A 12,431-nucleotide genomic window follows, 5' to 3' on the forward strand; every position below is an offset into this window, starting at 1 on the left:
GCCACCTACCAGGCTAATTACATTTAAGGTTTGGTTCGTGTCTCTCAAAGCTCCATAGGCATTCGTCAGACATCAATCATTGAAAAATTCAGGGCTCATAATATATTACTGAGCTACGCAGGTTTGATCCTTGGACTGTGTGCCGAGTTAGTGGATCTCAGTTAGCATGTGGTGTGCTACAGTTGTTTCCTGCGTCCCTGGAATATGGAGGGAATAATCAGGCAGGGGTTGGGGGAAATCGGTCCGGACTGAAAACCAGCGCAAAGCGGGCGACGGGCCTGCAAACCCGCACCCGAAAACGAAGGCCCGAGGCTCGCTGGAAACTGGGCCTCGTCTAAATAATACAGCTGCGAACGCCAATCGGGCATCCCGGTGCAGCTCGCCGGTCGGGGCCCTGGAATGTTCAGATGGCTCCGGCGCAGAGCGGACCCGCGGGTAGGTCCCGAGAAGGGCCCGCGGCGAAGAGAAGGATGCGAGCACGGCCTGCAGTGAAGGCAGGAGGAGCGCACCGATTTCTCCCCCAGGGTGCCCGCTCTTGGTCGCTATCCAGTGTCCGCCCCCGCCCCCGCCATAAAGTAAGTATATGTCGGTAGCAGGTGAGAGCGGGATTAGGCTCTGCCGTGATGCCCTTCACAGTCAAATAGCCCGCTGCTACTCAATGGTACACATATGAAAAATGGTCACTCGGGCAAGGTACCCATGGAAATATAGACTACCAAGAACCATGGCCTTCAGGGGCAGAGGGGAGGAGAGTACTCGCGTAATTCAATGTACTGTACTGATAGACACTGCTATTGCCCAGAATTCTGTCAAAAAAGGCAGTGAGATTGCCTTTTCGAATAAATATTAAGTGTTAAAGGGGCACCTTCTGCACAAACGTGTGTTGACGAAACAACTCATCATTTGTTTACTAACACGTCAGATTATTCCAACGGCATCAGCCGAGTGTCGCTTCAGCACAATTAAAAATGATACATGGCTTTTTCCAGCTTTCTGCCTCCACAGAGGGGATAATCTTTGCCGAGCTGTTTTTGTTTTCATCGAGCCACCGCCCCTTTAAAACCAGCGTCGGAATAACGCAACAGAATGGATGAAAATCCCGAAATATCAAAATTATTTAAAGTGCCGTTCGGAGAGAACAGGACTTCAGCCTAGAATCCCACCGTACAACCCAGTCTCTACTGAAAACTAAAGACTGTTTTGGAGGTGAAAAAATGGGCGATAACAAATGATTAAAAATGTATTTTGGGCTGTAGCGCAGCAGAGAGACTTTCACAGCGTCGTACAATGAGGCACAGGCCACTCGGACAATAATCTGCACCCTATAACCGTGTGGCAGCCATAAATATACCACCAATCAGCTTCAAAATAGAGATATCTATTTAGAAGGCAGTTCCAACTTAGACTGTCTTAGATACTGGCTCAGAAAATCCGGTGGGGAGGGGCGATTCCGGCAATTCCACCACGAAACTCTGCCACTGACCGCACCAAAGTTCGCCTGTTCAGGAGAGAGGCCTCCAGCAGTGGGCCTTTGGTGGTTTGCAGGTGTATGTCTGACCCCTGCCTGCCAAACACGCTGTAAACGTGTGGCCATGGTTGGGGGGCAAGGTGCCTACGTCTCCTTGGAAGAACAAACTGTCTGCCTCCTTACAAAAGGGACCGCTTTAAATAGTTAAAAGCTCCAACCTTCCTCATCTTCGGCCCTGGTCCTGGCCTGGACCCCTAGGTAGGCCCCACCTCTGCTGGTTTTGGGCCAGGTATGCCGAGAGAGACCAGGCGTATCTATACCGATGCTATGCTGAGTCCCAGCTAAGGGCCAGGGCAATGGGAATGCCCCGACCTAGGCAGTCCCCTCCTGGCTCTGCCCCCCGCCCCACTCCTTAAGTCGATGGCCTCTTAGGGGTGAGTGGAGGCTCAACCTCCGTAGGGCCATTCCAGAAACATGCCTTGAGGCCAGAACCCTGCAGAGTTTGTGGCCATTCCGGCAGACTCCCGCTGAACTTACCCTGGGAGTCCACCAGAACAGCCGAGCAATTTCGGGGTCCTCAAGTCTATAAACAGATGGCGGAAATCAAAAAAAAATGGCATTTGTGCTGCCCCCACACAAATACCTTCACATTAACAGTGCAGCTCCAGGCTAAGGAATCTAATGAGGGTGAATTTGTAAAACCTTAGTAATTAGGCTTACTGCAGAGCAATCTGATTAGGATCACATTACCGTGCAGTACTCAGAAATATTCATGTCATTCAACATGTGTTGTTTCATGATTAATTACTTTCTTGGCCAGTGAAGTGCCTGAGTTGGTTCTAGTGCTCACCACTAGGTGGTGCAACAGCAGCCTGTGGGTTGCTTGGCCGACTAATGCTACGTTGGGTCATTTACAACAAAGAATCATTGCCGGGGTTTTTTTTGTTATTCTTTCTTCCCCCCCACCCCCCCTCCCACCCCCCTTCCAACCCTTCAATCTTCTCCTCTTCTGAAGCCACTGATACATGAAGGGTTACAGTTCCAAGGGCACAAACCACCCTCTGGTACCTAACAAAATGGCCATTCTTCATGGGTGTCATTGGACTGTTCAGTTGTGATGATGGGGACATCATGGTCAAGCCTGATTCTGACCTTGGCCAACATCTACAGAAAGCACTTTCCCAGCCAGTCACTAGACACTGATCGGGAGCAGGAAACGTGGGCGAGTGGATGTGGTTTATTTGGATTTTCAGAAGGCCTTTGATAAAGTCCCACATAAGAAGTTAGTGTGCAAAATTAAAGCACATGGGATTGGGGGTAATATACTGGCATGGATTGAGAATTGGTTAACAGACAGGAAACAGAGAGTAGGAATAAATGGGTCTTTTTCTGGGTGGCAGGCAGTGACTAGTGGGGTACCGCAGGGATCAGTGCCTGGGCCCCAGCTATTCACAATATATATCGATGATTTGGATGAGGGAACCAAATGTAACATTTTCAAGTTTTTGAAGACACAAAACTAAGTGTGATTGTGAGTTGTGAGGAAGATGCAAAGAGGCTTCAAGGCGATTTAGACAAGTTGAGTGAGTGGGCAAATACATGGCAGATGCAGTATAATGTGGACAAATGTGAAGTTATCCACTTCGGAAGGAAAAACAGATGGGCAGAGTATTATTTAAATGGTGATAGATTGGGAAATGTTGATGTACAAAGGGACCTGGGTGTCCTTGTACACCAGTCGCTGAAAGCAAACATGCAGGTGCAGCAAGCAGTTAGGAAGGCAAATGGTATGTTGGTCTTCATTGCAAGAGGATTTGAGTACAGGAGCAAGGATGTCTTACTGCAGTTATACAGGGCCTTGGTGAGACCACACCTGGAGTATTGTGTGCAGTTTTGGTCTCCTTACCTAAGAAAGGATATATTTGCCATAGAGGGAGTGCAGCAAAGGTTCACCAGACTGATTCCTGGGATGGCAGGACCGTCATATGAGGAGAGATTGGGTCGACTCGGCCTGTATTCACTTGAGTTTAGAAGAATGAGAGGGGACCTTATTGAAACATATAAAATTCTGACAGGGCTAGACAGACTGGATGCAGGGAGGATGTTTCCCCTGGCTGGGGGGTCCAGAATGAGAGGTCACAGTCTCAGGATACGGGGTAGGACATTTGGACTGAGATGAGGAGAAATTTCTTCACTCAGAGGATGGTGAACCTGTGGAATTCTCTACCACAGAAGGCTGTGGAGGCCAAGTCACTGAATATATTTAAGAAGGAGCTGGATAGATTTCTAGACTCAAAAGGTATCAAGGGGTATGGGGAGAGAGCGGGAATATGGTATTGAGATAGAGGATCAGCCATGATCATATTGAATGGCGGAGCAGGCTCGAAGGGCCGAATGGCCAACTCCTGCTTCTATTTTCTATGTTTCTATGTTTCTCCCTTTCTTGGCTCAAAACAGTAATAATATTCAGGAATTTAACAATATTTTTCTGGTAAATATGGGCACTGGTTGATAAATAACAATATTTTCAGTGATTAGTAAAGTGCTGAATATTACCGATCACCTTTAGAAGATCATTGATTACTGCCTTGGCTTTTACTGTGACAGTTCTACTTCTTCCTGCTCTGCATTCTGAGTAGTCCTTGTCGCCTCATCTTAATGTATAATTTTTCATGGAATTTCAGTTCTTAAAAAGCCATATAAAGCCGTCTACAATTATATCATCCTTCCCAGAATACGCTACTGCTGAATTCCTTCGCAACACAAGGTTCTGGATGCCTCACGAGATTTGCACTGTTAAAATAACAGCTTCAAAGATAGTATACATTTTATTAATATGCTGTATACTCAGTCAGTACTTTGTTTGCCCAGAGCCAGACAGATTTGGATCATCTATTTTGCTAGTCTGATGTCCATTAAAATGAATGGCACCGTCCCAGGCCGCAGACTCAACCTCAACCAGATTATCGAAGGATAGGACCCGTAAAATGGTGGGGTTACAAATGTCTCAAAGTTTGAAGACTTTGAATAAAAACTACCCATCCACTATGGCAAGAATGGAAAATTTAGCTTGGAAGCTGACATATAACTACATGTTTTATAAAGCTATAGTAACCCTGATTGAGATGGAAGGTGATCCTTTCTGGGGTTTCCAAATGGAAGCCTAGAGATGGTGCATGTATGATAATACAAGAAGTTTCGTTTGATCAAAGATTAATTAAGATAAAGGCTTTTTTTGGTTGAGAGACAGTGTGCTTAATATGCAAAATAAAGACTGGAAAGTGTCAGCACCTGAGCAAACACTCTGATAACTTACCCCTCAGTACTGGGACTGGAAAGCAGATGTTTAGCCTCACTGACGTTTTAAAATAGTTCACTTCGGTGTCTGCAGCAGTTGATCTCTGTAATACTGCATTTTAATATTAAAAGAAACTGCATGTTGTGTCAGAATAGTTTTGTTATTATCCTAACTCCAAAAGGAAAAGTGTCCTTCCAGCAGGACTGTAAAGTTCTGCAGTTCACTTCTTCAACTCAGTGGTCCGCGATGTTTAAGGGGAGGGTGCAGGGGAGGGAAGCGAAAGGCTGAAGAACCCAGCAAGGCCGGGGACACGGAGGTCCTGCCAAACTTAACGGCACCGGTGGGGGGAGGGGAGGAGGTGAGGCCCTCAATCGGGGTTGGGCGGAGGTTGGCAATCGGGGGAGGGGCTGGGGTGAGGCTGGTGATCGAGGCTGGGGGAGGCTGAAGGCTTCCTTGAAGGGTCTGAGGGGGAAGCACTCCTGCTCCTCCTGGCCCACAAGGTGTGCTGAAAGAGCCACTTGCTTTGTGGAGCTGGCAGCTCTCGCCTCCCTTTCACTGCCGAGTTTCCCGAGTCCTGGAAAACCCGTGCAACAACAGTCAATTTTAAATCGGGCTCCCAATTGTACTGTGGGAGTTTGATTTAAATAAGTTAATGAAGTACCCCGCCTTTCTACGACGGGACACTCGGACACCCCGATATCCGCCGCCGCAGAAAAGGAGGCGTGCGCTGTGTTGGGGTCGCATTCCCTGTATTTAAATCTTTAACCCCGACTCTCTCGGTCCGTCGTGGGGTGGGGGTGGGGGTGGGGGGTTAATATCGAGGCCAGTGTCTCAGAAGGATGAGCGCCATAACAAAAGCAGGAGAAGATTTTAGAGAATCAGTCCTATGGTGTAGGGCAGCCCTATCTCCGACTCACACTCCCATCTAGCGAGACTTCATACCAGCAACGGCACCTTGCTAAATTATCCCTCAAGTATAATTACAAGGGCAGACCTCAAGGGACCAATAGATATTGCTACAGAAGTGTTTTTTTTTGTTTGTGTCATAAATGTTGGAAGATTTTTTTCTACTATAGAAGCTGAACCAAACAGTTAAGTGACCTGTTTTATGCTGTATTATGTACAATAAAATTGCCTCGTGCTTATGGTGTTGCCTAGTTCTCGAACTTCTGCACCTGACAGTCTGAACTGACGCTTGATGCAATTTAGAAGACCTATGGAAATCCAACCTAAATTTCAGTGTGCAGTTTTATCGGAAAATAGCATTATTGTTCAACCAGAGACTTCTAGATCACAAGGGGCATGGTTTATTCGTGGGGAGTCCGGTGTAAACAATGGAAGGGGAAGAAAGTGTTAACAAGCCCGAACGGTAACACTTCCCTTCAGTGTTCCCTTTAGCTTCACAAGTGAACCTTATATTTTAAAATAACTATTTAAAATTTTGAAGCAAATCAAGCCACATGGAAATTCTGGCCCAGAATTTTGCTGGAGGGTGCCCCGTGAGTTGGATTTTTTTCCTCACCCTTCGGCTCAAAAATCTTTTTGCGCCATGACTCGCTGGAAGTGTGAGCTGATAACAGCATGGGGTCAACGGGGCATCTGGTCAACGATGGGACCAACAGTCTATCTCCTTAACCAATGGTATTTAACGATAGAGAAAGAAACAGAGGAACGACTGAGAAGGAAATAGGATGAATTAGAGTCAAATTAGATACAGAAAGAGAAATAGAGAGGGAACGAAAGATTGGATTAAGAGAGGGAGGAAAAAAAAAAGACAGAAAGGAAAAGTAAGAAAACAATTTTTTAAATTTTAAATTTTAAAAATTAAGAATCTGTAAAATCAATTTACTACCTGCAGCAATGAGACAACATAGTTTAAACTGCTAACTTTCTGGGCCGGAGAGGTTGAGTGGCATTGCAGGAACATAAATCTCATCATTAAAAGGGTCCTTACATCGTTAAGTACCAGCCTTAACTTGCTGTTGTGAGTTTAATTGGTAATTAATGCGCAAGTCCAGCAATTTCCTGACACTCGGGGAGAATATCGGCGAGATCCCATTTTCACACGGTTAACGGCAGAGGGACACGAACCATCCAGCAATTTGTGGCGATTCGTAACTCACGGGGTAGCTCTTCCTCGCCACAAATTGCTGGGTTATTTACACACTAATAACGGTGTGCGCATTAAACTCGCCATTGTTTCCCAGCAAATTCTGGGCCATTATCAGTAATGCAAGAATTAAACGGTAATTTTTTTTTTCTTTTAATGCTGCAAGTGGCAGGACATAGAACCACTAAACTTATTTTTACATGAGCAAGTATTAAAATCTTACGCATCAGATATTTTTGAAAGCTATAAGACAGGCGTAGATATATCAGAATTAGAAAGGTTTCAAATCACCAACTTAAATGCTTTAGTAACAAGGTGATGGCCAAGAGAATCTAATCTGCTATGAGGGAGCAGGGATCCAATCGCAGAGAGCTCAGCATTTTGATGAGGCCAGCTGTGATTGACGGGGGCTGTGGTGCAAATGAGGAAAGCAGATTACATCATTCGTCTATATCAGGTGGAAGAAAGGGTTGTGTCGAATCCTCAGAGAAACACAGTTGTCAATCAAAAAAAACACTTAAAGAAATGGAAGATCGTTTTCTTCCCGTCAACCTGGACTGATCGTGCCTTTACAGTCTTTGAAATGAATGAAGGTAATGCTTCAGCAATTCGCACTGATGGTCATTACCAGTGTCCACTTCCTTTGCTTTTCTGGCTAGATAATTGAATCTAGCAGCCAGAGGTCACAACAAATCAGTCAGGCATCCAATCCATACACAATTAGAATAAGAAGGGATACAGTTGCATTGTCTGCAGTTGACTTTTATTGTACCAAATAAAAGCAAAACCTCTTTTCAGTTACTGAAAAGAGTCAGAAAGAAAGAGAAAAGATGGATTGGGAGCAGTAAAGAAAGAATATGTATAACTAAGATAAGATCAAATAGACTAGCATGTGCCTAGTGTAAACATGAAAACTAAAGTATACTCCAATCAAACAATAATTCATACATGCAAAACATGTGTTTTGTATAGACTCCTGATTAACAACACATCATTACAAGAGGCTTTCTGCGTATTGCTCACCCCCCCCCCCCATGCCAGGCTTTCTCCCACCCTCTTCTGAGGGGAGCGAGTCATGCTGGGTTACAATTGTTTGAGCTCCACCAGCCCTCCAGCGTCTCCTCCGAGAGGGCTTCATCATTTGTGCCTCTTGACAGTGAGGGGGACATCTTATTTAAACGCAGTATCGGCGCATGAAACAGGTCAGGGCAGGGCTTCATCCCACTGATCCAACTCTGCTGTAATCCCAACCCATTTTCCTGGGTTTGGATCAAATGTGCGGACAGGGTGATCTCCCAGCGGCATCTCACTCTTCAGAGGGACTCCACCATCGTTGGGGTTGGAAATGTGGTGGCGCTGCATTGGATCATTCATTCCTTAAAGAGCAGGGCATGTCTTAAAGGGGGCTGAATGAGCCCAGAACCAACGAACAGCTTTAGGATGTGTTTTTGGGAGCGGGAGAAGTAGCCATCTCCTATCTTGCAGCCAGTCCTCCTGCCTCCCATTACCACAGTCCCCTCCCCTCCCCCCACTTCTCCTTTCCTTCTGACCTTCCCCTCCATTGGCAGTGTAGAGGCAGCCCCACTCACTCACCATCATTTACATTCAGTGTGGCGGGCAATGGGTGAGTATCCAATATCACAGACAATAGAGGGAAGGCGGGGGGGGGGGGGAAAGAGGAAAATGTTGGTGGCCGGCTTAAGGAGTGGGAATTTGGCAGGAGGCCTCCCCGCCCACTTTCCTCTGAACAATCTTCCCTGACCACCCGAAAACAGCCTGATTCTTAGAGGAAAGCCCAGCCCCGAGTGTCAGCAGACTATTTAACCATGGGAGGGCAACCAGACTGAACCCGATCCTGTCCTCACACACATATTTTCCAACTGGAGTTAGTCACTGGCAATCAGGAGTGAGGTGATCAGGGTTTTCCCTCCCTGGGTGCTGAGGATAATTGTAGCACTCACAATGCCACTGCAACTGAGATCCACCAACTCAACAAAAAAACAATGATCAAGCATCAGACCTCCCTGCTCTGGATTTCTCAGCAACACATTGTGTGGTGACTTTTCCCACTGAGCCATTGGAATCGTCGGTTTTTGGCATGGCTTTCCAATGAGAAATACAGAAGGTTTCCAAGATGAATGATTGAATGGATTAAACATTAAGACCATGTAAATAAGCTATCTGATAACATTTAAATAAATGAATGCCTTTTAAAACACAGTAGAGAAAAAAAAATCAACCGTGATCACCATGGACCCCTTGAGCTCCCTTTGTATTTCTGTAGAAACTCACCTGTTAATCTCCAAAGAGTGAACTCCATAGTAGCTTTCAATCCTGTATTTGCCTGGTTCACCTGTTTGATCAATGTAGACGTCATCTTTATACCTACCGGTAAAATGCAAACAAGTCAGATGGACTGTTTCCAGAGAGAGGGGATTAACTCCACTGCTCTTTTATTTTAGTCACAAAGTAGGAATAAGCAAAAAGCAATACTTGGCCCCAGTGAGATTGCTGAACCCATCCAACCACATTTATTTATCACTGATTGGGATTATAGATTTCCTACATTACAACAGTGACTATACTTCAAAAAGTGCTTCATTGGCTGTAAAGCACTTTGGGGCTTTCTGAGGATGTGAAAGGTGCTATATAAATGCAAGTCTTTCTTTTTAGATTAAATTAATTATTATTAACTTTGATATTCCTTTTGCACAAGGATAGTTGTAAATGATCATGGTTTTCACGCAGGGTTTGAAATTGCGCTGAGTGATTTCAGGTTGGATGAAATTCTTTTCCCGCTATTGGTTCAATGCCTTCATTAAAATAGCGGACAAGAGGAATTTCATACAAACACAACACCAGTGTGCACTTACTGGGCACTTTTAACATGGGAAATGTCCCAAGGTGCTTCACAAGAAGGCATAAGGGAAATGAAAAATGGAAAACGGACACCGAGCCAGGAAGGTACAAATTGGGAGGGGTGACCAAAAGCTTGGTCAATGAGGTGGGTTTTAAGGAGGAGGGGGAGGTGGAAAAGTGGCAAGGTTTAGGGAAGGACTGAGGTGTCTGGAAGCTCTGTTAAAACACATTGAACAAGTAACAAACATATCAATGCGTTTGTTATTTATAGCGCACAGCCTGATATTGGAGAGGTAAAATCTTCATTTTAGCTGCCTCTTGACACACTGCAGATACAGTCAGACTAATTGTTTACAAACATTATCAGCAAGTTGACCTTCACCCACCCTTCTTATAATATTTGGTCTCACATTTAAAAAAATCACATTGTAGTATCAGTGACACTGCTTCAAGCTCAGCATGGCTAGTTTTAACTGGCAGTGTTCAAGATAAGCTACCTCAAGAGTTCCACCCAATTATCTTGGACTTCAACGTGGAGGTACGCTTAACATCCTCAAAGAAACATTTATTCAGATTCTTAATCATCCAGTTAACCCTTTATTTGTATTTTCTGAATCCATGGTGATTAAAATATCTATTACTTCAGTCTGAATCAAGCACCAGTCTTAGAACGCTGTCTATGGTATAAAGGGTGCATTGTGTTACATTAAACATTAGTAAGTCTAATGTATGTACACTGCACTCCTTCTCCCAAAAGGAAGGCAGGCCCACTCATTGCAAGGGGAGCAGCTTTTTTTTTACTTCTAATGTGTTCTGATTGTCTTCCTTCGAGCAAAAGCTGGACCTGCTTCTGGCTGGGGCAGAGATCACCTCTTTCAAAAGGTAGGTAATGCGTCGAAAAATAAGGGCCAGAGCGATCTCCTGGGTCGGAGGAATTTCACGGAATATTTTCCCCCAAATTGGCCCGGGTTTTTCATCTGTTTTTTCGCCTCTCCTAGGAGATCACATGGTTTCACAATTGTGCGGGACAGGCTGGATGGACCAGTGGGCCTTTCCCTGTCCCGTCATCGTTCGTATGTTCGTCTCCAGTGACTGCACTGCAAGATAATTCATTGCGCGCAAAGTGCTTTGGATTGTTTCAAGACGCTATAGGGGAGATTTTAACTCCCTCCACTCAGCGGAAACAGGCCGGTAGCAGGGTTAAAATCAAGACTGTCGACATTTTAACTCGGGCCTACTGGGCGGATCATGCACCGTGGACATCCCACTCGGTAAAACCTGCTGGTCAAGGGGAAGAATCCCCAAAAAGGTAAGTCTAAAATTATTTTGTGGGGCCAGGAGGAGCAGGGGTGCTCCTCCGGGCTCCCCAACAATAAGGTGGGCTGCCTTGTGTCATTATTCCCATTTTTGTACTCCATACTTGGAAATCTTCTAACTGCCACTTAACTAAACAATATCTGCGTCTGCTACATGAGGCGAGCTGCCAGTCAGCCTGCCAGTTGTGTGGGCAGCTCGCCATCTATATCGGGCGGGTGTTGCAACCACTTTGCCCGCTGCCCGCTCAGTGTACACCGAAGACCAAAATCGGGGCTGGTGAATTACTTTCGTTGGTTGAGGGAGGAACATTAGCCTGGGCGGCAAGAGAACTCCCTGAACTTCTTCTTCAAAAAGCACCATGGGATCTTTTATATTCACTTGAAATGGGGTCTCAGTTTAACGTCTCATCTGAAAGGCAGTACTTCTAACAATGCAGTACTGCCCTGAAGCGTCAAATCTCGATTATGGCCTCTGAAGCTGGAGAAAGGCTTAAGGGTCGGTTCCGCTTGGGGAGCGGGGGGGAACGAAAATGGGCCGATCCTGACTCTGCTAGGGTTCTGCCACATTTTGAAATTGCGGTCGAGGGGCCGTGGCAGACCTTCCACCTGTGCCCTCACCCCACGTCAAGGCGGCATGTCGGGAAAGTTCTCGGCCTTCCCCTGGGAAACACCTCCCTACACGCTCTTTAAAGTCCTCTGTGTATCTCATCCCAGTGGAGACTTGTCTCAAGTCCCTAGGAGGCCTTCTAAAAGACCCACACCTTTACCAGCATAAGGTAATCATGGGACACCCTTCGCTAGTCAGTTTGGCTTCAATGGGAGCTGAAGAATTTTTAAAAAGCATTCTTTGGCCCATTTGGGCCTCCAGAGGACTCAGCTCCACCTCGGGAAGGCAGACTGGCTTAGGTCAGGGGCAGTTGCGCTGATGCATCCTGGCAGGAGGTGCCAGCAGCACCTCCCCCCCCCCCCCCCCCCCCCAATGCTTTGCAAATGACCCCATGCCCGAAATGTGGGGCAGGGTCTCTGGCATTGGGCAAGGGTCCCGTTCTGCCAAACCTACACCTGCAGAGCAGGGGTCCCAGGAATTACCAAGCTTATATGTTCAAGGCTCGGAGTGGAGCTTGAACTCACAACCTTCTAACTCCGAGGCAGCAGTCCGACTAACTGAGTCAATCTGACACCTAAAAATGTGGAATCTCCGTATTTTACCCTAAAATTAGTTCCAAGATACACAGCTAACTTCAAGATGTTGATTCATGAGGATGCCAAAACTTTATTGCAATTCATCATGGCAAACTATTAATGATTGGTACATTGAAGCAAATCATATTCTGCAGCTCAGCAGACATGCAAATGAATAAATGGACATTGGGGACTCAA

The 12,431-nt window shown here is 45.9% G+C and overlaps 1 protein-coding gene and 1 long non-coding RNA gene across 4 annotated transcripts in view; one reads left to right on the plus strand and one right to left on the minus strand.

The window, feature by feature from the left end:
* myom2b (myomesin 2b) overlaps positions 1-12,431 on the minus strand; it is a 154,830-nt gene that overhangs the window by 124,352 nt on the left and 18,047 nt on the right. For all 3 annotated transcript variants that reach the window (XM_067984018.1, XM_067984016.1, XM_067984017.1), the window contains exon 6: positions 9,169-9,261. In XM_067984018.1, the coding sequence (XP_067840119.1) occupies positions 9,169-9,261 (93 nt within the window). The remainder of the gene's footprint in view (positions 1-9,168; positions 9,262-12,431) is intronic.
* LOC137321583 (uncharacterized) lies at positions 148-4,910 on the plus strand. The gene is made up of 2 exons (XR_010962854.1): positions 148-575; positions 990-4,910. It is a non-coding gene; the product is annotated as an uncharacterized lncRNA (long non-coding RNA).

Source organism: Heptranchias perlo, chromosome 5, assembly GCF_035084215.1.
Source record: "Heptranchias perlo isolate sHepPer1 chromosome 5, sHepPer1.hap1, whole genome shotgun sequence".
Lineage (NCBI taxonomy): Eukaryota > Metazoa > Chordata > Chondrichthyes > Hexanchiformes > Hexanchidae > Heptranchias > Heptranchias perlo.